The sequence below is a fragment of the Lasiosphaeria miniovina genome, assembly GCF_030549165.1.
Source record: "Lasiosphaeria miniovina strain SMH2392-1A chromosome Unknown B0T26scaffold_5, whole genome shotgun sequence".
Lineage (NCBI taxonomy): Eukaryota > Fungi > Ascomycota > Sordariomycetes > Sordariales > Lasiosphaeriaceae > Lasiosphaeria > Lasiosphaeria miniovina.
In genome coordinates this window covers 1,818,991-1,841,523 of record NW_026848224.1, presented here as the reverse complement: position 1 = coordinate 1,841,523, position 22,533 = coordinate 1,818,991, and the positions used below count along the sequence as shown (strand labels likewise).

Sequence of the window (22,533 nt, the reverse complement as noted above, 5' to 3'; positions counted from 1 at the left end):
CCTGTCGTTTCCGTGTCTCAGTGAGCTGTGGGGGGTTTGTCGCAGGGGTTGATGCCTGTGGTCACGGGCCATGTCGGCCCAGCCTGGTGGGGACTTCTGCCTGCCGCGGCCTCGCTTGGCGTCCTAAGCCCAGGGGCCCCAACTGCGTGGCGGGGAAGCGGGCGCAGCGCTAACCGTCTTGGGTCCTCCACGCTGCAGCCATTCAGTAACGCCTGAGGTTTAGCTGATCTTCAATGTTTGATCTTTTCCTTTGTATCAACGTTTTGTCGATATCCATTATCTTTAAACTTTCTCTAGCAGCATTTACCTCGTGGCTTGCAGCAGCGCCCGCTGCCGCGCTCTCCCTCCCCCACGCCCGCCGAGATCTGGATTTTCCGCGGAAACGGTGGCCACCGTTGAAAATGGCGCGGCGGCAGCACTTCTCGATGCTGCTCGTCGGCGTCATGCTGTTCCTGGGTTTAACATACCTCATGTCCGCCAGCAGCTCGAGCGACCAGAGTCCCTTTGCCATGTCCGGCACAGGCGCCGATAAGTCTTGGAGCCATAGCGACGCCCACGGCGGGTCCAAGCACGATTCCGGCGTGCCCAACTCCATCCTCACAGGCGGGTCCATCGCATCGAAGCTGGAGAACGCAACGGCAAAGTAAGCAAGCCACATGCATACACCCACACGCGCGCAGAGAGGATGCTGTAGTCGCGCTTGTCTGGCCTGTGCTATTCAACCCGTTGCTAACCGCTGATTCTCTTCGTCCTGCAGAGCCGAGCTCGGCCGCGCCTCCTGGAAGCTCTTCCACACCATGATGGCGCGCTTCCCCGAGAAGCCGTCCGACGACGACAGCCTAGCGCTGAAAACGTACATCCAGCTCTTCGCCCGCCTCTATCCCTGCGGTGACTGCGCTTCGCACTTCCAGAAGCTCCTCAAGAAGTTCCCGCCCCAGACGGGCAGCCGCAACAACGCGGTCGGGTGGGCCTGCATGGTGCACAACAAGGTCAACAAGCGGCTGAAGAAGCCCGAGTTTGACTGCAACAACATCGGCGATTTCTACGACTGCGGGTGCGGTGACGAGGACAAGGAGGGAAAGGGGACGGCTGGTGGCAAGGCAGAGGACGAGGCAGGGCACAAGTCGCACAAGAGGGCAGATATCAGTCTGGTGAGAGAGGAGGGGCTAACTCGGGGAGGGTGATTGTGTGTGGCCCGAGGACAAAGTTTCGGCAGGGAGTCTAGGAATTTTTGGCTTACAAGAAGGCTTGCAGGTGCCTGCGGCTTTTGGGTGGGTTTGTCTCGTGGTATCCATGGGCCGCACATGACAGCTCGGCATCTCGGCTCTCTCCCTTGGAGTTTGAAGCCGGCTCTGTACATATTTAACAGTGTACATATAGTTCTTCAAGATTAATATAGAAATACAGTTCAATCCCAGGATCCAGAGCTGTAGAGACGGGACGCATGCCCGGGGCTGGTGACAGGACCCGGCACCCGCCCTCAGAGCGACCGAAGCCGTTGATCTCGCAATTAAGAGTACAGACAACGGCTAGCTGCAATGCTCTTGTGAAGTGGCATGGCTTTTGACTTTAGTGGCAAGGCACAAATACCTGTACTTAATGAAGGAAGATGTTAGAATGAGTGTGTTCATGCAACTCTTGAAACTCGTGGGCTCTATGTATTGTACTACGAAATTGCCTCCGATGAGTGTGATGTTTTCGTAAATCACCCAACCACTTAGCCATTCAACGTTATTCATTTGTGGGAACTAATTACCCAAGAAACCAACACGATAAAGGCACCACGTCCAAGACAAGTGCCCCCGATCTTGGCCGGATTCACTTACTGAGTATGGTTATCGCTGTAATAGATTAGTATATAGGCTCTATATGGATATGCATGGTTAAGAGGTGGGAGATCTGCTAGCGTGATTTGATGAATGACGGACGGGGGGTTTCCAGGGAACAGTGCACGACGTCACGTGACCCCACTCAGCCAACGCAGGCCGCACGCGTGTGCCTGGAGCTGCCTTGAGCTTTGGAGCTCCAAGCTCACCACATGCAAACCACCAACAACGTCCCGCTCGCTCACCCGTTGTTTCTACTCTCCACGATCTGCATCTCGTGTCGTCGACCTCTTTTACGACCTACCCCGACCGGAAGCGATCCCCCCCACCTGCGACAATGGAGTTTGGCAATTCGGGCTGCCTGAGCGAGGGTGAGTGCACCTCATGGCGCGCGCCCCAAATCCGCCGTCCGCCCCGATCGCCAAGCCATTATATGCTGATTCGAACCTGTCGTAGATGGTATCCATGTGGATATGGACCGGTTGAAGAAGGGCGAGGTGAAGTAAGTGCTATTCTGGCCATCTTCGTTTGCGTGGAATGGTTGCTGACTGTGCCTCCTCCGCCTTAGCCTGGGTACATCGATGTGAGCCCGACCATATAACCCTCCTAGCGCTCCGCCGGGATAGTTCCTAACATTGGCGATAGCATGGCGGTAACATTTAAGGACGGTGTCATATTGGGTTAGTCGTTCCGCTGCGACACCACTCCGTGCCCGGGTCGCAAACTTGCAGCTAACCATTGATCCGTCTATCAGGAGCCGATTCTCGTACAACGACAGGCGCATACATTGCGAACCGAGTCACCGACAAACTCACGCGTGTAAATGATACCATCTGGTGCTGCCGATCAGGGTCCGCCGCCGACACACAAGCCGTTGCCGACATCGTGCAATACCAGCTTGGCCTGTTCGCCATGATGAACGGCAAGCCCCCAACAACACAGACGGCGGTGTCCATTTTCCAAGACATATGCTATGCGAACAAAGACAGGCTGTCGTATGTACAATCCCACTTGACAGTTATGCGCAAGGTAATGAGCGCAGGCTGACTCGCTTTGGTTTAGGGCTGGTCTAATTGTCGCCGGCTGGGACGAGCGGCACGGCGGCCAGGTCTACAGCATCCCCCTCGGCGGCTCACTACACAAGCAGTCGTATGCGATCGGCGGTTCGGGCTCGACCTACATCTACGGCTTCTGCGATGCGAACTGGAAAGAGGGTATGGAGGAGGAGGACGCGGTCAACTTCGTGAAAGAGGCCTTGAAGGAGGCGATCAAGTGGGATGGAAGCTCTGGCGGCGTGATCCGCATGGTTGTCCTGACAGAGAAAGGCGCAGACAGACACCTGTATCTGCCCGATACAGAATACCAGGTCCGACACGAGTGAGCTTAGTTCGGCGGTCATGGGCTGGTAGCGGATGGGCGACAGAGCTGAGCCAAGGGTCTCAATGGAGAGCCTAGGCGCTGTACAGTACTACTAAATCTCGGTCACGAATAGACAGAGATGGCTGATAAATTTTCTCCTTGTCACCGTATACAGTAGCCCAGCGATGACTTTGGATTTGACTTACCCCCACACAGCCTGCCGGCTGGTGGAGGCAATGATGGAAAATCTAACAAATAAGGCGGTGAAGAAACAGCAATGCCCATAGCGACCAGTCTGCTTATGGACATCTGCCTAGCGAATCGGAGGCCACCGCAAAAGGAGACTGAACTACTCGACTCGGGTCTCACTCGATAGCATTTTTGGCCGGGCTACCCCTACCATGGGAATCCAGCTGTGGCCGTTCCCTAAACCCCACGAGTGACCAAGCGAGGAGGACCTATACGCGCAACCAATCTGAAGGCGCGAAGCTATCACGGGGCCTAGTGACCCAGGGGGTCGGTTCTTCACCGACCTTTCTCATACAACTTGGACGGCGTGTACCAATTCTCTGGGAACCCCCCGAGTCCCCCCACGCCCGCACGGTACTTCTTGGCTGCCATGCATCTTGTGGCTGAAGTCTGGGGATGCACCCTCAGGATTTTTATATGTAATATTCACGTTATTCGGCGGGATGAGGAGCAGCCGAGGGCCCCGACCTTAGGATCTAGTGGAAGTATTCTAGCGTTCTAGGTGCTTGACCGCCATACGCTTGCAGAATCCCGAGAGACTATTATGAATCAGCCTTTTTCGCTCTCGCGGGCTGGCTGCTCTCCTTAGGCAGCTGCCTAGCTAGGTAGAGCTGCCTGTCGTACAGATCTACTGCAGAAGCAAGCAAGCAGCAAGAGAGAAAGCAAACACTGCGGGGCGACAGACAGCGGCCAGGCCCGGGCGACCGGGCCGAACTCGCTTGGCCGAATTTGTCGAAATGGTGGCATCAAGACGGGATCGACAAAGGGGGTTCCATCTGGTCGTGCATCCGAGGCGGCCGAGGACACGAACATGCGGAGCGAGGAAGCAACCAACTTGGCAGAAACCAGCCAGCCTCATAAATCGAAACCAAGGCCATTTTGTTGGAGGGTGGGATTCTGTGGAAGTGCTGCGCAGTCCGCGCCGTGCGCTCTCAAGAACCCGGCGGCGGGCCGGCGGTAAATAAGTAAAGAAAGCATCAACAGTTCGCGGTGACACCAAGAAGTGTACTATGTACACGTGTAGCCTAAGGAGCTGGGCCAACATTGAGGTGCGGAAGTCCGCCAATGATAACCTAACGCGCGCTTAGTCGCCTTGGATAGAGATGGCCCTCATTTGGCTTTTTCTTCGTAGGCAAAATACCGACGAGTTTATTTGTTCATCTGTCAACCCAGCTGCTATCCAGAATGATCGAGTGGGAAAAAGGCCAGGGACCGTCCCCTGCGTCATCCTCCCGCACCACGCTCCACCAGCAGTCCCCACTAGGGTATCCACATTTCGCGATTTCAGCGCTGGGGTCTTTGAACAGTGGAGAGTTCCATATCGCCGATCGGCACGCAACAACTTTCTCTTATCAGTGACGCTTGCCAACTATCGCTGCCCGCCCGCCCTGGCGTTGATACCGCCTCTTGCCCGCGCATTTCAAGTTGGTCTACTGTGTAAGAAGAGAATAACGGGGAAACCTAGGACTGTCACCCTCACCAACGCCAACAGGCTGTTTCGCAATCCTCCGCGCCACAGTGCCACCGTTACTTAACTCGACACCATCCGTGCCACCCTCCGTGATCCCTGTCAGGCTTCACTGAACGCAGTAAAAAGGGCTGCGGGTGTGCCTCCCTATTATATCCTCCGGACCTACACGTGGTGACCCAAGCCATCGTCATCTCTGGATCGCTCGACTGCATGTATCACAATATCGAGACTCGCTAGCGCGCCGTCGCCCCTGGTTGCTTGGCTAATAATTGCGATTCTCCCGCTCTGTCAAACAATAGCCTTTCGCCACGAGGGAGATCTGACATTGTTCCTTCCGCCCCGACTGAAAACGGCTTGGACCTAGCTCTCCGCTGCCGAGAACCTTTCAAGTCCATCGCCGATTTACTGCTGAATACCCACCTAGCTTCCGGCCCAGCCTGTCAACTGGCAGTCGAGCTGCCCTGCCGTGTCTTGGCATTGCTTCATCAGCTCCGCAATGCGATAATCTTCTAGACTCGAATTCTAAACCTTGCTTCTCTCTTGTGCCCGCCGAGTCTCGCTCGCCGTCCAGGTTGCCACGCGTTGAATTACACACGCAGCGGTCAGGTTGGCCCGTCATATCTTCGTGTCTCGTCGGCCCTACGAGAACTGTATATTATTAGATTCGTCGTCTCGTCATTGCACCCGCCTTGCACGCCATTCAGTCAACACCTGCCAATCTACACCGCTTCACCGCTGCCATTAACATCCTCCCACTCGCCTCCGTCTCGAAACCAGCCCGACGAATTCCCCCCCTCACAGCCTGTTTGCACTGCCTAGAAAATAGGCGAAGGCATCCTTTCACGACGACGAAGACGCCTGCTGGCGGACCAAGCGAGCCTTGCAGAAGAGCACTTGCTACTCCGCATACGGGTGAGTGACCAAGTATTGGCTTCTTTCCTCGTTCGTTGGCTTCCATCCCGACATGTTTTGCAGCTTGTGTTCCCTCTCAACATCTTACTAGCATATGTATGTCTTTGTATTTGTATGCGTGCCGGTGGTGAAAGTCTAAAAGTGACGTCGTTGGGCTGCCTTGTACGTGTCGGGTCGTCAGATGACGGCGAGTGCGACGAAGCCAAACAGCGCTTGCGTTGCGAGTTGCTAGAGACTCATCTGACTCCAGAGTCATCCCTCTCGCACCGGGCCAAACTCTCTCAATCAACGGCGGCCAGACCTCGGTGCCCAAAATAGCTGGCTTGCTGCTGCTGCTTATATCGTTCAAGAGCGGGTGGGGGCACATCTTGAGCGGGCGAGGAACCGCTCGAAGCATCATCCCGTCCCCTAGATCAACGGTTCATTCCAGGCGCCCGCTCCGCGTTTACAACACAGAGCCTTTCCTCCCTAGCCACTGCGCAGCGGCCAACCGCAGCACATGCCTGGGCTGTGATCGTGCCGGCCGCCTACGGCCCAACCATTTTGGACGCTACGGGGGCTTGCCTGGCTTCTAGGTTGAACCCATCTTGCACTGTCGCACAGGCAAGCAACAAGCATCTAGGTTGCTGCACCCTTCCGTTTGCGGTCAAAAAGGAGCCTGCCGTTTGCGATCCTCGCTTTCGTCCGCTGCTGGCTCTTGTTTATTTTGTTTTATCGCTTTTCTTCTTTTCTTTTTCCCTCTTTATTTGCTATCTCGTGGTCGGAGGTCTCGTCCTCGTGTTGTGTGCCCCCCAGTGCATTTGTTGCCGGCCCGGCTCTTTATCGCAGTGTCCTGTGTTGCTCCAAATCCTGCCGACAGGCAACTGGGGTAGAAAACTCGTGCTAATACTCCGCTATCTGCCCGACACAGCCACTTTTAATCCGATAGCCTTTGAGGGGCCGTCCTCCGTTCCCGTTAGCATCGTGCTCCTGGAAACCACGACAACAATGCCATCATGGCCACTGTGATCGGCGACGTCTTCACCGACTCCTCGCGATTACACACTATGATTGGGGGGCCGAGTGTGCAGCATCAGCATTCTCGCGATACCCATTTCCAGAGCCGATCCACGAGTCGATCTCGCGACAGAGAGGTACACCCCCACCCCTCGCGGCCCGCGACTAGTCCTCGAAGGCAAGGCTCCGGCACTACGGCCAGCACCCACTACCCCTCGCACAGCCGGCGGGACTGGGACGACACTGCGCCGGGAGCAACAACAGGGGCAAGTGCGAAGGAAATACCGACGACGCAGCATCATTTGGGAGGCGGCGGTGCGTCGCGCTTCCCCTCTCCGCCCTCATCATCCTCGCCGTCAGAAACAGCATCTGCAGATGCACGCCCCCCGCACGCCACACCAGGATGCGCGCCTGCGGTGATTCACGACGTCATGTCGGGGTCGTCGTCGGTTACATCGAGCGTCTCGAGCGCCTCGTCTGCGAGCACCGCAACGACCGTGATAGCCGCCCACACGAAGCCCATACCATCTCCTGATTCCGATACCAGCCCGACCTGGAACTCGGCCGCCGACGCACAGCCTGCTCTCGTTGTGCCGGCGTCGTTGCCTCTTGACAACGACCCGAGCTCTCCCATCCAAACCCAGACTACGATCCGAGTCCGCGACCTCGCCCACATTCGGAGTCTCGCTCGAGAAGACCTGCTTACGGCCGCCGGTCCCGGGATCCTCAATGACCCGCCACTACAGCAAATGAAATATGAGATTAGTGCGATGCCTATTGGCGATATCATTGAGATGGTCGCCGCGCTACTCACCAAGATTACCACGACCAACGACCTGCAGCACGACGCTCTTAATAGGAACGCCGCCCATGTCAGGCAGGCCCAGGCCCAGGCCCAGGCCCAGGCAAGAAACGAGGACGGGGGCGGAGACGGCATGAGCCCGCAGAGCAGTAGTGTTCTAGCTTTCCACGGAAAGAATGTGCCTGCTATTACGATTCTGAGCTACCTCAGTCGGATCCATAAGTACTGTCCGACTACTTACGAAGTATTCCTAAGTCTTCTCGTGTATTTTGACCGGATGACGGAGCGGGTTAATGACATGGTGATGAAGAGCGAAGAGGCTCGGCGGTTGCAGCTTGAGGCTGCCCAGAGCCAGCCCTTGCAGGCGCAATATGGACAGTCGAGGAGCAGTGGCGCCAGGATCTCGGCTCCCCGGGCTACGGATACGGACACGGTTATGCATGACGACGATAGCCAGGAGAGCGATGAGACAGATTCTGACTTGGCCGACGACGACGACGACGATGACGAAGTCGACGAGTCGCCCGTGAGCCAACGATCCGGGAGAACGGGGAGTGGCGGCGCCGGAACGATCGAGGGAGCCCCAGTCCTCAACGCAAACATCAATGCGGCCTCTGGCCAGGGAACTTATTTTGTTGTCGACAGCTTCAATATCCACCGACTTATTATTGCCGGCGTTACCTGTGCCAGCAAGTTCTTCTCCGACGTGTTTTACACAAACTCGCGCTACGCAAAGGTTCGTCAGCCCTTTTTGCCCACCCTCCGTCTCTTTTCCCGCGTAACCATCATGTTCGTTGCTAACACGCTTTCCTGTCCAGGTCGGCGGTCTACCTCTTGCAGAACTCAACCACCTAGAGCTCCAGTTCCTCATACTGAACGACTTCCGCCTGGCCGTACCTGTCGAGGATCTCGAGGCGTACGCTACAATGCTTGTTGAGTTCTATGCACGCGAAGTTGTGTCGCAGAGGTCTAGGCCGGTCACGGGCATGGATTGAGCGTGCAGGGCAGGGCGCGGGGTAGGAACGGGGCAAATAGGGATTTAGACAAGGCATATATTTACAGGGTTCTTGGGAGCGTATGTTCGTGCCCGTCATGACCGCAGGGAATCGTCTGCGTTTTTTGGCTGCTTCCTTGTCGAAAATAGGCCCGTATTATACTTGCGTCATTTGGGGTCTGGGCTGTGCCATAGCGGATGCTCGGGGATGAGCGAAATGGAGTGGGGGTTTCTTACACATGGCGTACGTAGCTGTGTCGGGGTTTCTTTCTGCGTCCTTTGCACGGCGGGCGGCCAACAACGGGACGAATAGATGATAAGGATGGATAAATCTTGTGGATGTTTTTTTTTTTTTTTTTAGTTTTTGGACTCTTTCTTGTTTCTCTTCTTATTCTCATCTTCTTCGGCTTCTTTATGATACCCGGATAGATTCAGTCGAGTCGGGGGCTCCTCTCGCAAATCCGAGTCATACTCAACATCGCACACTCCCAACGGTTTTGGGGCCTGCCTGCCGACGCCATCATGCTCTCTGCCCGATCTCAGCTGCCGTCCGTGGCAACGGCTATGGGAATGGGAATGGGGAAACCCCAACAAACCCTCGGCGGCGGCTGGCTGTCAGGGAACGCAGGCGGGCAGGCTGTGATGGATGTGGTGTGGTGTTATGGTAGAGAACATGACGCGAGAGGGCGTTGCACTCTTGAACTTTGTTTGGAAAAAAAAAAAAAAAGAACAAAAACTTGCTTCCTCGCCTCGCTTTGTGCGTGATCGGATCGCTGCCCTAGGTGGTTTACAGTTTAGGGCGGTTTTATTTCTTCTCTTCTTTTTCCTTTCAGGCTATGGACTCTATATACTTATCTTCTATAGCTGTGCTATGTAGTATCATACAGAAGAAGCATCGTTTGTCCTCTTACCCTTCCTCTTCATTGCCCAGAACATGGTGGCGATGACGAAGATGCAGGTAAGCAGCCCCTTTATCGCCTTATAGACCCAGACCGGGTTCTTCACAATGATCCAGGCAGGAAGTCCCGCAGCAATGGCGGCGATGCCGTATTTCAGCACGTCCAGGCCTATGCCACGCGTCGAGAACATGCCGGCGAGAAACGAGGCTGTCGTGACGGCCAGCAGGAGGTGCAGTCAGGGCCTTGACAGCCCCCGAAAAAAGGCAGAGATAATTTTGGACCCGCTTGGGCCGCCACCGCTTCGCTTTTTGCAACACCTTCCACGACGAGTAGATGGCCAGCACCAAGACTCCCATAACCACGCACAACCCGGCCCAGTCATACCGCAGCGCCCCGGCGTCGGCGGCCGGCGTCGTCATGGCCAGCAACGACGATGACAGGCTGAGGGGTAGGAACACGGCGGCGATCATGGTCAGCCGCCCGCCGCCGCTGGCCTGCTTCTCGTTGATATTGGCCACGAAGAAGGCCATCTCACGGTTCGAGCGCTGCACCAGGTCGTCGGCCTGGCTGCGCATCTCGGCCGCCAGGCTCGTGCTGGCCACGCTGAAGCGGTGCCAGTGGCTGACGCGCTGCTGCGACTCCTTGCTGCGCTGCTGCGACACCGACAGGTCCTTGAGCGCGGCCTCGACCGACGACAGCAGGAACGCCGGGCACGCGTCCAGGTTGCGCACCGCCAGCGACCACTGCGTCGTCGTCTCCAGGTCCTCCTCGAACAGCCGCAGCGACCTCACCGTCGTGATAAACTAGTACTCGTCCACCACGCGCCGCGCGATGCGCTGCAGGAAGCTGTCCCACGCATCAGAGACAGATCGGAGCATGTCCAGGAACACGAGCTGGCACGTCAGCTGCGCGCCGCCGCCGTCTTTCTCGAGCTCACCCAGCCCGAGCGCTTGCTGGTTTGTCACTTCCCGGAGCACAGCCGGACGATCACGCCCGGCGGTAGCATGCGGCTGCTGTCGGCTTCAGTGTCGAAGTCGACGGCGTCGCCCCCCCACAGCCGCGAGTGCTGCGCCAGACGATCGTCATCGTCCATGGCGTTGGCCATGTCTTTGACCTGGTCTTAACCCAAACCAACCATGTCAAAAATAGTGGTAAAGGGGTGATCTGAAGTTAGTTATTAGCATCCGGATTTGGAATATCGTGTTTGGGTTTTTCATTTTCAAGGCGGCCGGGATGAGATAGCTGGCTCGGGTACCCTATCCGCGGCGCCCAATGAGAGGCATCAGGTCCGCGTATGAGTTCCACGTATGAATGAATCCTAGATCTAATTAGACCTAATCGGAACTAGGGCCTAGGTAGCTAACCACCACAAACACTCAGTCCAGAAGTTCAACCAAAGGGGGAGGAGATTATTCATGGGAATTTAGATCTGTTAAACATGTCTTTTAGAAGATCAACCAGAGACAAGCATCCATGTGAGGCTAATATCACATTACGGTGAGTCGGTCGAGGGAAGACGCTGCTGAGTTGACCGGTACTCAACCAGCTTGAGCTGTGAGAGTACTTATCATGAAAATGGCCGAACGCTGGCACCGGATAATACCCAGCTATTGTCTCTATACCTTCACTCCACTCGCTCGCTCACTTAGAGAAGTGGGCCGCCTGTCGGCGGTTTCATATCAGGGCCGTGTCCAAGTCTTGGATTTAACCCGGGAACCCACAACTTCTCGGGCCAATTCTCTTGGCCGGCGCGCGCTGCCTTGATTACAAACATTGCTGTGTCTTTTTGCCTCATGTCATGTCTTGACCAACATTGGCATTAATTAACAAGGCTCTTATCCACGCGGCAGAGGCGGGATATCCGAAACAGTCAACCGTGTCCATAATTGCGGTCGACCCGCGGAGATACCGGCGGGCTGTGTCTCTCGCCCCGCATTTATATGCTTTTCTCGCTTGTCAAAGAGAGCGAGGATTCAAATGCGACCGAATATATAGAAGAAAAAAATGTTTATCCCAGCCCCCGCAGCTCTCAGATATGCCGTCATATTCGCTCTTTTGGCGCAGGCGCAGGCGCACGCCGCTGCACCAGCACAACACCAAAAATGCCCGTCCTCGACTCCCGTGGCGCTGAGACAGGACGCCGCGAGCGCCGAGGGGGCGTGCAGGTTGCCCGTGGACGACGAAGCGGGGCCGCTGCCGCTGAGCTGGTCGCCGTGGACGCACCGGCCGGACTGTATCTACGGGCGCAGCGGCGCTGGAACCAAGTACTGCGCCTTCAGCAACTCACGGCACGGCGCGCGGGGCGTGAGCATCGTGACGACGCCCGAGACGGCGGCCGACGTGCTCGGCATGCTCGACCAGCACGTGGGCACCACGGAGCCCCTGGCGGACAATAGCAGCACCACGGGGCGGCAGCGGCAGGCGGCGTTCCGCATCGTCGACGTGCCGGGCAAAGGCAAGGGCGTGGTGGCGGCGCGGCGCATCGCGCAGCACGACGAGGTCATGCTCGACTACGCGGCGCTGCTAGTCCACATGGCGTTTGCCACCGACGTGCCGGCGTGGACAGGGTACCGCGTGCTGCACACTGCCGCGGCGCAGCTCGCGGACCCGGCCAGCGTGCTCGGCCTCGGCCAGAGCAGCGGCCAGGCGGCCGACCCGCTCGAGAACGTGCTGCGCACTAATGCCTTCCACACGAGCCTCGGCGGGCAGCCGCACATGGCTCTGTATCCGCTTGTTTCGGTAAGGTTCTGTCTTTTGCGCTCCTAACATTAGCTCGGAACACTCTCAGTTAGAAAGATTTGCTGACATCGTGTCTGTGAACAATCAGCGGATAAACCACGCGTGCAAACCAAAGTCCGTTCTGTCTTTCCCTCCCCCCCCCCTTCTTCTCACTAAGCACCCACTCCCTATTACCTACTTTACGCCATTAAACGGCTCTGACCATATCTTATGACTGCCGTATCAGCGCCTACACGCGCTTCATCCCGCAGAGCATCCAGGTCAGCGTGGGCGCGGCGCGGGACATTGAGGCCGGGGAGGAGATCACCATCAGCTGTGAGTTTCATCCACTCCACCCTCTCACCCACCCTCAACCCAGTGACCAACAGCACCCTAGACATCACGCTGGGGCAGACATCCGCCGAGAGGCACAAGGCGCTGCAGCAGTGGGGGTTCAACTGCACGTGTGCTCTGTGCACGGCGGGGGCGGACGTTGTCGCGGCGTCGGACGCGCGGCGGCGGCAGGTGGACGCGCTGCGCGGGCAAGCCGTCGAGGCGTTCCAGCGAGGGAAGCCGTACGAGGCGCTGCGGCTAACGCGACAAGTACTGGGGCTGCTGCCGGCCGAAGAGCTGTTCCCGCTGTACAGCGAGCAGTACGAGAATATAGCGCGCATCTACTGGGTGCTGCAGGATATGGAACGCGCCGAGGAGAACGCGCGCCTCTCGCTCGACGTGCTGGCGCGCCAGGGGTACATCGACAGCGTCACGCCGGGCCACCTCGACATGCTGTGGCGCCAGTTTGAGCGGGAGAGGACCGAGGAGCAGTAGTTGAGGCGCCGATCTTTCGTGGTTTTGGGGATTATAGACTAGTACTGAGAAGAATGAATCCCACGCTCTGCGAATCTGTGAGACTGTTACAGCATGACCAAGAAACGAACGCGGGCAGCCCAGTCCATCTTGCTCCAGCTTTCCCAAGCTATTACAGACTAAACTCCAGCCTGTTGCCCGCAAAGTCTCGGGCAAAGAACCTGGTCGGGTACTCGACGCCCTTGGAACCTGTCCAGCCCAGTACACCAGTGGTCAGCATGACACACACGTTCGGCCCAAGGAGACACACAAGCCCCGAGCTAGACAGCAGACATTACTGACCCGAACTCTCACCCCCCGGGCGATCACACTCCGACGGCGCGGCCTCGCCGCCTTTACTAAAATGGTCCCAGACGCGCTGCTGGAGCTGGGCAAGCAGCTCTGGGCTCTCGACGCGGAAGCAGGGGTGGTTGCGGGCGGCGCGTGCAGCGGGCGTGAAGTCGTCGTCGGGGCGGCCAAAGGCGACGTGCAGCTGCTGGCCCGAGGCGGCGATGTCGAACCAGGCCAGGCTGTCGCGCTGGGCGGCGGGCACGGGGCGCGCCGCGAGGCCCAGCGTCGAGCCGTAGAACTCTTGCGCGGCCGGCAAAGTGCCGGGCGGCACGATGATGTTCACCTGCTCTCGCTCTTGCGTGTCAGCGGTCTGGCTGATACATCTGCCGGGCATGCTCAGTGAGGGTGAGGGGAAGAATAAATAACACGGACGTGGTGGAGACCGGTGATCATGGTGAGGTTAATATGCTGGTTTTCCTGTATTAACTAGGTCGGTCGACTCGTTTCCTTCTGAAGCGCAGGGCGAGGCCTGAGGTGTGCGGATGGGCACCCGCAGCTAACCCGCGCTCCGGTGCCGGTCTGTCGGCACAAGGACTCCGGGTGGGGGTTGCCAGCGGTATGCGGGGTCGCTTATGGAACCCTGACACACCCTGGTGACGCCATTGGAGAACCATTTATCGTGACGATGGGCCTCTATCGACGACAGCCCGGCATGTTGTCCAGCACTGGGATAACACGGTAATAATTAGGTAGTATAGTTGGTTCAGCATGGAGGCACAAAGCTGCAACTAAGTTCCCTACTAACAACTATAACGTGAGTCATCTTCAAGGGTCCGGTCTACAACTCTGCTGACCGCAGTCCGTCTACGTGAGCAGCGGTCCCTTGGCAGAACCCTTGAGCTCCGCCGCCTTCCCACCATACTCGGCCGGCAACTGCTCCCCCAGACCCTTGACCTCGCTGTCAGCAAACTCGTTGGCCAGGTTTCCGCCGTTGGACATGGGGTGGAACTTTTTGGCCGTCTTGGGCGCCACAAAGAGCTTAATGAAGGAATACAAAAAGCCCATGATGGCTGGGACGTTGACGAAGAACTTCTCCTTGAGGAGCTCCGGGTAGTTCTGCGCAAAGACCTTGATGGTCTCGGAGCTGGCCGACTTGACGTGCGGCGACTGGCGGAGAAAGCTGATTGACTTGTAGTCGTGCACCTGCGTGATCTTGTACGGGTCATTCTCAGCCGTAATGGGCTTGACTGCAGACGAGAGGGACAGCTCCTGCAGAGCGAGTTCCATAAGCGCCACTCGCCACTCGATGAATCTAATAATAACGTGCTTGTTAGCTCGATTTGCTGAGATAAGCCACCATGCCGGCAGAGAAAATATCAAAACGTACTCTTCTAGCTTGCCAAAGGTCTCGTCGACCGACTTGGTGGCGCCGTAGATGTTCCACGTGAAGACTTCCTTGCTGTCGGGCTCATCTCCGCCGTACGCCGTCACGAACCCTAGGCCCTCAAACTTGACCGAGTCATGGGCCTTCTTCAACAGCTCGAGTGGTTTCGTCTTGGCCCGCCACTCCAGCGTCTTGGTGAGCTGATCCGTGGCTTTGGCCAGGTCGCCATCGTTGGCGTTGAGGTACTTTTGGAGGACAATCTGAGTTGGGATATGAGTCTCTGGGTCGCTGAGAGTAACGCCCCAAATCTCGCCGTGGCCGGCGGATGCGACGATAGATTTGGCGACGGTCCACAGCTGGGCAATTGGCGTTAGCTCCGTAGTTACCTTGTCGGTTTCCGGGGCCGTGGTGTCCGCTGCGGCGACTGGGGCAGCTGGGGCAGCTGAGGCAGCTGGAGGGGCCGCTGGAGCTGCTGACACAGCTGGAGCTGCAGGCGCTGACACGGCGTCTGCGACTACTGGAGTCTCCAGGTCCTTGAGCTTTTCAGCCGGCACCGCGTCGGGCGCAGCAGTTGCGGCCTCGGCGGCGGGTTTGGTCTCTGGGTCGCTCATTGTGTCTTGCGTTGGCTGCGAAATGGAAGCTCAGCACACGTGGTCGAGATTGAGTTTCTTGTCGAGACGGCAACCGGGCGACGGATGCGTGATGGGCTTGAGGAAAGTTTGTGGAGACGGATTTCGGCCCGTTATCGTTATCGGTTGCCCCACCACCCATCTGCCCATCTGCGGTTTTAGTTGTTAGCGCGATACGGATACTGTGCACTGTAACAGGCCCTTTCTCACCCTTCATCTGATATTTCCGAGACAAGGGCGCATGATCTGAATTAATGCCTCCAGGTCATCTAATTGTCGTTGCTCTTACTTCAAATGCTTACTCTTTTGGTTACAATAATGGTGAAACTCTCAAATTTGACAGGACCTTGTCACTAGAGCCACCTTGAGTTGGGAAACGTCAACAAATTAAGGTGGGCTGTTCTTACCAGTGCAGGGCTTCTTCCCCGCCTGTTTTTGGCGGTGCATTCACCGCCTGCAGCCCTGTATAATAGCCGTTGGCCTGGCACCTGGGTTGTTCCTGGCGACCCGTGGCGGGTCGTTCCTGCTGAGCACACCCGGACCACTGGGACACGGATCATTGCGAAAGGCCTGGACAGCCAACAGATCAATTGAATGTAACGACAAGCTGCCGTTGAACCGGTGAAGCGGTATGCGCCGATGGAGAATAGACGCCGCAGAAATTGCCGAATGGGCGTTCTTTTGGGGTGTCGGCTCGCCGCCCTCCCAAGATCCATGGCTCTCTGTTCGTATCGCAGGCGTAAAGCAGGCACAGGCCACGATGACAGCGGTGGATCGCAGATCTGAAACCGCAAGAAGCGGGGCAGTGAATACGTGGTGGTGTGGCAGTAGTTCGCCGACTTGGAACGGGTAATGCCTTGAATACTTACATAGTACACCATTACGGCGGTAAAGAATAAACCGGCACGACTTACTGGGGCCCCAGTTCGTGACTTTTCAAGGCCCCCGGTATTTTTTTGGCCCTTGAAATAATCTGTCAAAGCATTAAAAATACCTTGTAATAACCGTCTCAATCCCTAGCGTAGATCGCAAGAGGAGGTCACAGATTGGGAACATTACAGGGTTTTCGAGGTACTGTCGGTTGATTATTTACCGTGGAATGGTGCAAGGCTTCCAATGGAATAAGCTCCTGTGGCGGTGGCATTGAGGATGTGGGAAGCTGTGCCTCTCGGCGCCCCCATTTGCGCCTTTCGTTGCCGCTGTGTGCCATCGTCACATTGTGGCGCCGTCATGCTAAATGCTTGTCAGACCCGAATGCCGGGATGTTCGGATTAGCACCGAGAAAGAACGGTTTCCCAATGCACACTGGGAGAACACGGAGCCATGAAGACTCGGCAACAGCAAGTCGAACAGAGAAAATATGTAGGTTTTGTACACATTACAAAGAAATTATCTTCGAACCTCTAGTATCCTTTAGTATACGCTGAAAATAACTTCCTGCCGTGCCCAGCGACGTGTCGGACTGAATGGAAGCCCAAAAAATTCTCCGGCCTGCCTGTGCCCAGGCGATTTCCCCAACACCCAGACCGAGATAAAAGGGGTGGACGAATGACAAAATATTGCCCCGCACCGACCGTAGACAAACACTGTAGCACCGTAGTACTCCGCATCCCTACTCTTGACAGCACATGCATCTCGCGCAGGCTGCTCACTGGAAGAGGATGGCCATCTCGGTGCCCTTCGACGACGACTTGCTGCCCAGGAACTGCTTCAGCCAGCACTGCGGGCCGGGGTTGAAGGCGACGGCGACGCAGCCGTCGAGGTTCGCGCAGGCCTTGATGCAGTCGGGCATGTTGAAGATGGTCTCGTTGGTCTTGCCGAACGGCGCCGTCTGGTCGCCGAACGCGTAGTTGACGTCGCAGTACCGCGCAAAGGTCAGCGTCCCGCGCACCGCCGTCGAGGTGGTGAAGTTGAGCCCCTCGGCGCCCGGGCACTCGAGCGTCACGTCGCCCAGGTCCGACTCTATTGTCGTCGTCGCGGGCGACGGCACCGTTGTCGCCGCCTTCGTGCTGCTCGTTGCCGTCCCTGTCGAGGAAGTCCCCGTACTCGCCGTCGCTGCTGCCGTCGCCGAACTCGACGTCGTGCTCGGGAGGGACGCCGTCGTCGCTCCTGTTCCAGTTGCCTGCGGACTGGCAACCGCCGCTTGCGCGCTAAACCGTTGCAACCCCCGTCAGTCTCTGGCGCGCACGAGAAAGAGAACAAAGAGCGGCAGTCCGTACCTCGAGTTGCCCGATGTCTTGATGCTCCCCGACGCCACTGCCCCCAATATCCCGGCAAGCACCGCGATTACAAGGACCCCGACGATGGCAAACCACGTGATTTTGCGCTTCCACCAAGGCCGGTAGTTTCCGGGGGGGTCTGTCATGGGCTCGCTTGGCGCGAATTGCGACTGGTACGGCGGCACGTTGACCTGATGGTGGCGGCTCCATCCCGGCGGAGAGGACGGCGCAAGGGAGTGGATTTGCTGGCCTGCCGGCTTCGGTTCTGTCTGGTACGTGACCACCTCGGGGTAGCTGTTCTCGGTCGGTATGAGGCCATCAGAATAGCCGCCCTGCTGACCGCCCTGCTGATGTGCCTGGGGGTACAAAGGCTTTCCTGCCATGTCGTCGACGTCGCGAGTTTCGACGGCGCTGCCGCAGGTGGTACACAGTTGCTGATGCTGGCGAGGTGACGGTCACGGGGGTGGAAGGAGAAGCTGGCGAGAGGAGGGCCGCCGGCGCTTTTGTCCGAGAGAGCATGGGAGCCAGGATTCAGCATTGTCGACCGTTGCGGAGAGAAGGCTCTCATCCTCCACTATTATCCCTGCACGATGGCACGGTCGGTTGGGACGGGACGGCCAGCAGGTAGTGTAGTCCTGGAGTCAGGTACCTTGCGGCGTGCGTGCTAGCCTACCTGGTGGGTAGCGCAGCCGATAGTGGACTAGGTGTACTGTATATTACTACTTGCTGTACGTGAACTGAGTAAGTACAATACGCCTTGAATGGACAGCCGTTCTGGGCTGCCTCTGACTCTCTGTCTGGCTGGACGGAGTACCCAGGTCGGAGCCGGTCACCATCCCCAGCTGTTGGTGGTACCCATCTGTGCGTGTTATGCCTACAACCAACAAGTGCAAAACGGGAGAGAAGAAAATACCACCCTCGGGCGTCGATTGGGCCAAAACATTCTTCAGGTCGCAGCCCCGCGCCCACGCGAACTGGAATTGCTGCTAGCTCGGTAAGGTGGTGCTATTCTCGTAAGCGAATCACGATGGTTGGAGGGGGCAAAGTCCAATCGGCACGGAGTATCCGCACAGCCATTTTACCAGACACTAAGAGGGAATCAGGGGATCACAGCGCTTAATAAGTCGCCTGAGGAAGAGCCGAAGGATTCTGTCTCGCAAAGCTCCAATCAGCTTTGCAATTCGGCCCCGCAGGAAACTACTATGTAATCTCTGAAGGATTTTCAGAAAATGGCACAGCACTCAGCCGAGGAACCACTTACCACACGAATTCTGATCGGAAACCTGGGTCGTCACAGCTTTCAGGGGTCAAGATTAAGGTACGCGCGTGACGGAAATCTGAATACGGAGTTAGCTACCTACGCACACCTCGATTGATGTGTCCTTTATTAACCCGGCGGCCCCCCACCCCCCGGGCAGTCGCGCCGCAATTTGATAATCAACTGCAAACCCGCAGAACACCGACGACATGAAAATAATTGGCCTGTTTCTTGTTGGGTGGCCGAGTGCGCAACCATTCACCACCCACCGCTCTACCTATCGCCATTGCGCAAATGTACGGTTCTTTCAGAAGAGCAAGTGCCGTGCATTGCTTGGCGACGTTTTGGTCCGAGAACAGCGGTTAGCAACAGACGGCTCTTGACCCAGACGGCCCCTAGCTCACCTAGACGGTTAATTGGCGCGTTAGCCGATGTTGTCGCGCTAGCTGAAGCGCGGATTGACTGTTAGCGGCGCTTGTTGGTGAGGAATGGTCTGGGCGAAAGAGTGAATCTCATGCGGCCAGATATTTGGCCTGCTTTATCTACCCTGCGTGAAGACTCATATCTCGAATGGCGGCGGTAAGGTTTGTAAGTCGGTCGGTATGAGTCAGGAATCACTACTGATAGTCTAGTATGGGAAGGCAATGGCCTGAACCTCACTCATTCAAATTCAATGGATGGCAACGGCGGTCCGGTATTGTTCTGGTTACTGAAAACTGCGCCAAAGAATGTCGATCCCAGGATGTAATGAGACTTCGAACGTAATTATTGCCTAATACGAGAAGCCCTTGAGTTTTCTGATCTACCCTTTGCACTTTCCGAGGACCCTTGGGGCCGCCCGAGTCCAAACATTAGAATCCCAGAATTAGAAGAACTTGCAGCGATCATTGTATAGCTGGTGACAATAAGTAAAACTAGGTAAGCATTCTATACCACATAATCAATTAATCTGGTCTTTCTGTGCCTCCAGTCCTCGATATGTCCTACGACTTTGGTCTTTCTAATGTTCCCAAGTTTTATTACTGCGAATAAGGAAACGGTCTTCAATAAAATTATGATTTGACTGGTATTCTTAGAAACTACAGTCGCGATCTTATCATTAGGAAGCCTCTAATAATATCCTTAAATATCATAGTCGGAATACCCTTACTATCGTTATCCGCGGCCCTAACCCAAAGACAGGGGCAGCTCGCTTCGAGTCAAAGATTCTGATCATCTAGGTACTTTTGCTCTCGCACGTGAAACAACTTGAAGCGTTTCTGAGTCGACGCGAGGTCTCCAAAAAAACCTCCTCAAAAGTAAATGATCGGGCAGACAAGTCCAAATCCCCGAGGAAGGTGCGACACACCATCACGGCTTCACGATTCTACTGGCTGTTGTTTCCACTGGCTCTAGCTGTTATTTCGACATGGCTGATTAGCGATGCCCACACGCCTTAATGCATTCCCGCTTCTTTTGACCTTCTGACCCTCACCGCCTAAGATGTTGCGCAGCTTCTTTAGCAACCGAACCTTAACGTCGCTCCGGCTGACTAAAGAGTATCCGAGAAGGATTGCGCTTGGCGACAAGTCTGGCCTCCAGCTCCACGCCATGCTCGAGCTCACGCCGATAGACATTGTTCTTGGCATCGCGAATGAGAGGGACCTCGAGCGGCGGAAAGGGATACTACGCAGTCCGCTGCACGGAATTCTACTTATCATAAAGGTTAACGCTAGATGTGGAGACATGCACTTGCTCAGTGCCACTGACACACTTGGCAGGGCAACATGTCAACCGACGGATCCCTGGGCATGAAGACAACCTCGGGAGCATACGCCTTACAGAATGCCATAGCTAGCCGTGATGTATTCATTGTGGAGAAGGCAAGGAAATCTGGTACGATTGTTATTGGAAAAGCTAATCTCGGGGTATGTGCTCCCCAAGTCCAATTATGGATTGATTTAACTCATAGTAGGAACTTAATGGCTTCAAGTATATCACCCTGAAGTAGAAGAAGAAAAAGAGGTTACGAACCTAGCATTTTGACTGACCGGGTGTTCCCAGGGACAACAACCTTAGCCCGGGCTGGTCCCAGCTTGGCAGCGAAACGCTTTCACTCTACGGTCTGCGGACCCATGCGGGTCGTCGGCTGGACCGGCTGCTGCCGTAGCAGCCGGGTTTTCTCCTTTTGCTTTCGGGACGGAGACCCAAGATTCTATTAACTGCCCTGCATCGTTCATGGCTTTGTACGGGCTCAAAGTCTCCACATGTCTGCTCTCGCGGAGTGGAATCCTTGCATCTTCGACCACTTTCGACTCGCCAGGCATTTTTGCAAAGTCGGCATGGGATATTGCCGCTCTGCCGACTGAGACCAGTGGTTATGACCCGGAAGATCCAGTAACGGCCGATTCGAAACCGCACGCCAAAAACTTTACTGCTTCTCTCGACGCTAGCTGGAACGACTTCAGGGTCGGCGTGGCCGACAATGGTTCTGGTCCATTCTCCCTGGGTTCGTCGGCGACCAGGCCGACATTGATGATGGGGAACAGGTAACGTGTGTGATAAGCGAGATGAACAGACAAGCGAGTTGAACACTTTTGACGCGACGCGCCTCCTCTCTACAAAACACCAAATTCCTCAACAAACTCAAATGTCTCTTCCTTCATACGAAGCTAGGGTGAATTTGGCCCTCAGGGCTATTCAAAACGACCCAAAACTCAGTATTCGAGCTGCAGCAACAACATATCAAGTCACGGTAAATACTATACGCAACCGACGCGACGGCAAACCTGCACGACGTGATACTCCAGCCAATTCGCGTAAGCTTACGGATTTGGAAGAGAAAACGATTGTTCAGTACATCATTGAGCTATGTGCGCGCGCATTTCATCCCCGGCTTTCGTACGTAGAAGATATGGCCAATCGATTGCTACGCGAACGCGACGCGCCCTCTGTCGGTACACGCTGGGCTCACAACTTCGTCAAGCGCCAGCCAGAACTTCGGACGCGTTTTACGCGTAAATACGACTACCAGAGGGCCAAATGCGAAGATCCAAAAGTTATTCGCGAGTGGTTTGCGCTTGTGCACAACACGAAGGCCAAGTACGGTATCCTTGACGAAGATTTGTACAATTTCGACGAGACCGGCTTTATGATGGGCATTATCATCCCCGCTATGGTAGTTACTACCTCTGATGGCCGTGGTAGGGCTAAGCAAGCCCAGCCTGGTAATCGAGAGTGGGCTACAGTCATCCAAGGAGTGAATGCTCTAGGCTGGACTATCCCACCATTCATTATCTTAGCTGGGCAATATCACCTTGCTAACTGGTATCAAGAGTGCAACCTTCCGGGTACCTGGCGTATCGCAACAACCGACAATGGCTGGACTACTAATGAGAAAGGCATGGATTGGATTCGGCACTTCGATTTCCACACAGCATCTCGTACGAAGGGAATATACCGACTGTTAATTCTCGACGGCCACGATAGCCACCACTCCGAAGAATTCGAGACTTACTGCCGGGAGCACAACATCATCACACTCTGTATGCCTCCGCACTCTTCACACCTACTTCAGCCATTGGATGTTGGTTGCTTTGGGCCGTTGAAGAAGGCGTACGGCTGTCAGATTGAGCAGCTGATGCGGATGAACATCACACATATTAGCAAGCTGGAGTTTCTTTGTGGGTTTAGAGAGGCGT

The 22,533-nt window shown here is 56.0% G+C and overlaps 9 protein-coding genes across 9 annotated transcripts; 5 read left to right on the top strand and 4 right to left on the bottom strand.

The window, feature by feature from the left end:
- Window positions 1-401: 401 nt before the first annotated feature.
- B0T26DRAFT_649856 (ERV/ALR sulfhydryl oxidase domain-containing protein) lies at window positions 402-1,184 on the top strand (the record flags this gene model as incomplete). Its single annotated transcript, XM_060438130.1, has 2 exons — window positions 402-643; window positions 758-1,184. The coding sequence occupies 2 exons, from the start codon at window positions 402-404 to the stop codon at window positions 1,182-1,184; spliced, it is 669 nt and encodes a 222-aa protein (XP_060294236.1).
- Window positions 1,185-1,938: 754 nt separating this feature from the next.
- On the top strand, window positions 1,939-3,635 carry B0T26DRAFT_348595 (nucleophile aminohydrolase). The gene is made up of 6 exons (XM_060434539.1): window positions 1,939-2,197; window positions 2,283-2,328; window positions 2,395-2,409; window positions 2,472-2,506; window positions 2,581-2,821; window positions 2,889-3,635. The coding sequence occupies exons 1-6, from the start codon at window positions 2,164-2,166 to the stop codon at window positions 3,205-3,207; spliced, it is 690 nt and encodes a 229-aa protein (XP_060294235.1). The 5' UTR covers window positions 1,939-2,163; the 3' UTR covers window positions 3,208-3,635.
- Window positions 3,636-6,812: 3,177 nt separating this feature from the next.
- On the top strand, window positions 6,813-8,610 carry B0T26DRAFT_741815 (cyclin-domain-containing protein; the record flags this gene model as incomplete). The annotated part of the gene is made up of 2 exons (XM_060444014.1): window positions 6,813-8,351; window positions 8,434-8,610. 2 exons carry the CDS (start codon window positions 6,813-6,815, stop codon window positions 8,608-8,610), a joined length of 1,716 nt encoding a protein of 571 aa, XP_060294234.1.
- An 878-nt stretch (window positions 8,611-9,488) lies between these two features.
- B0T26DRAFT_753088 (uncharacterized protein) lies at window positions 9,489-10,613 on the bottom strand (the record flags this gene model as incomplete). The annotated part of the gene is made up of 4 exons (XM_060445620.1): window positions 9,489-9,676; window positions 9,726-10,294; window positions 10,319-10,434; window positions 10,494-10,613. 4 exons carry the CDS (start codon window positions 10,611-10,613, stop codon window positions 9,489-9,491), a joined length of 993 nt encoding a protein of 330 aa, XP_060294233.1.
- Window positions 10,614-11,512: 899 nt separating this feature from the next.
- Window positions 11,513-13,054, top strand: B0T26DRAFT_648852 (uncharacterized protein; the record flags this gene model as incomplete). Its single annotated transcript, XM_060438035.1, has 4 exons — window positions 11,513-12,247; window positions 12,336-12,361; window positions 12,474-12,562; window positions 12,624-13,054. The coding sequence occupies 4 exons, from the start codon at window positions 11,513-11,515 to the stop codon at window positions 13,052-13,054; spliced, it is 1,281 nt and encodes a 426-aa protein (XP_060294232.1).
- Window positions 13,055-13,129: 75 nt separating this feature from the next.
- Window positions 13,130-14,021, bottom strand: B0T26DRAFT_348612 (uncharacterized protein). Its single transcript, XM_060434540.1, has 3 exons — window positions 13,796-14,021; window positions 13,376-13,706; window positions 13,130-13,282 (listed from the first exon to the last, which is right to left on the bottom strand). Exons 1-3 carry the CDS (start codon window positions 13,814-13,816, stop codon window positions 13,206-13,208), a joined length of 429 nt encoding a protein of 142 aa, XP_060294231.1. The 5' UTR covers window positions 13,817-14,021; the 3' UTR covers window positions 13,130-13,205.
- B0T26DRAFT_348848 (CRAL-TRIO domain-containing protein) lies at window positions 14,022-15,512 on the bottom strand. The gene is made up of 2 exons (XM_060434542.1): window positions 14,751-15,512; window positions 14,022-14,675 (listed from the first exon to the last, which is right to left on the bottom strand). The coding sequence occupies exons 1-2, from the start codon at window positions 15,356-15,358 to the stop codon at window positions 14,228-14,230; spliced, it is 1,056 nt and encodes a 351-aa protein (XP_060294230.1). The 5' UTR covers window positions 15,359-15,512; the 3' UTR covers window positions 14,022-14,227.
- Window positions 15,513-17,024: 1,512 nt separating this feature from the next.
- B0T26DRAFT_753084 (uncharacterized protein) lies at window positions 17,025-17,978 on the bottom strand (the record flags this gene model as incomplete). Its single annotated transcript, XM_060445619.1, has 3 exons — window positions 17,025-17,338; window positions 17,367-17,518; window positions 17,596-17,978. The coding sequence occupies 3 exons, from the start codon at window positions 17,976-17,978 to the stop codon at window positions 17,025-17,027; spliced, it is 849 nt and encodes a 282-aa protein (XP_060294229.1).
- A 2,357-nt stretch (window positions 17,979-20,335) lies between these two features.
- B0T26DRAFT_753083 (uncharacterized protein) lies at window positions 20,336-21,385 on the top strand (the record flags this gene model as incomplete). Its single annotated transcript, XM_060445618.1, has 3 exons — window positions 20,336-20,557; window positions 20,614-20,728; window positions 21,156-21,385. The coding sequence occupies 3 exons, from the start codon at window positions 20,336-20,338 to the stop codon at window positions 21,383-21,385; spliced, it is 567 nt and encodes a 188-aa protein (XP_060294228.1).
- Window positions 21,386-22,533: the final 1,148 nt, after the last annotated feature.

What these genes read in the sequence shown, in the direction of transcription:
- B0T26DRAFT_348612 (XM_060434540.1), bottom strand. Translation starts at nt 13,816, where the DNA reads ATGATCACCGGTCTCCACCAC. An exon ending in TGATCACCGGTCTCCACCAC is followed by an intron (nt 13,707 to 13,795) that starts GTCCGTGTTATT and finishes GAGCGAGAGCAG; the next exon opens with GTGAACATCATCGTGCCGCC. An exon ending in CCCGGGGGGTGAGAGTTCGG is followed by an intron (nt 13,283 to 13,375) that starts GTCAGTAATGTC and finishes TGGGCTGGACAG; the next exon opens with GTTCCAAGGGCGTCGAGTAC.
- B0T26DRAFT_348848 (XM_060434542.1), bottom strand. Translation starts at nt 15,358, where the DNA reads ATGAGCGACCCAGAGACCAAACCCGCCGCCGAGGCCGCAACTGCTGCG. An exon ending in ACCTTTGGCAAGCTAGAAGA is followed by an intron (nt 14,676 to 14,750) that starts GTACGTTTTGAT and finishes CGTTATTATTAG; the next exon opens with ATTCATCGAGTGGCGAGTGG.
- B0T26DRAFT_348595 (XM_060434539.1), top strand. Translation starts at nt 2,164, where the DNA reads ATGGAGTTTGGCAATTCGGGCTGCCTGAGCGAGG. An exon ending in TAAGGACGGTGTCATATTGG is followed by an intron (nt 2,507 to 2,580) that starts GTTAGTCGTTCC and finishes TCCGTCTATCAG; the next exon opens with GAGCCGATTCTCGTACAACG. An exon ending in GCGAACAAAGACAGGCTGTC is followed by an intron (nt 2,822 to 2,888) that starts GTATGTACAATC and finishes GCTTTGGTTTAG; the next exon opens with GGCTGGTCTAATTGTCGCCG.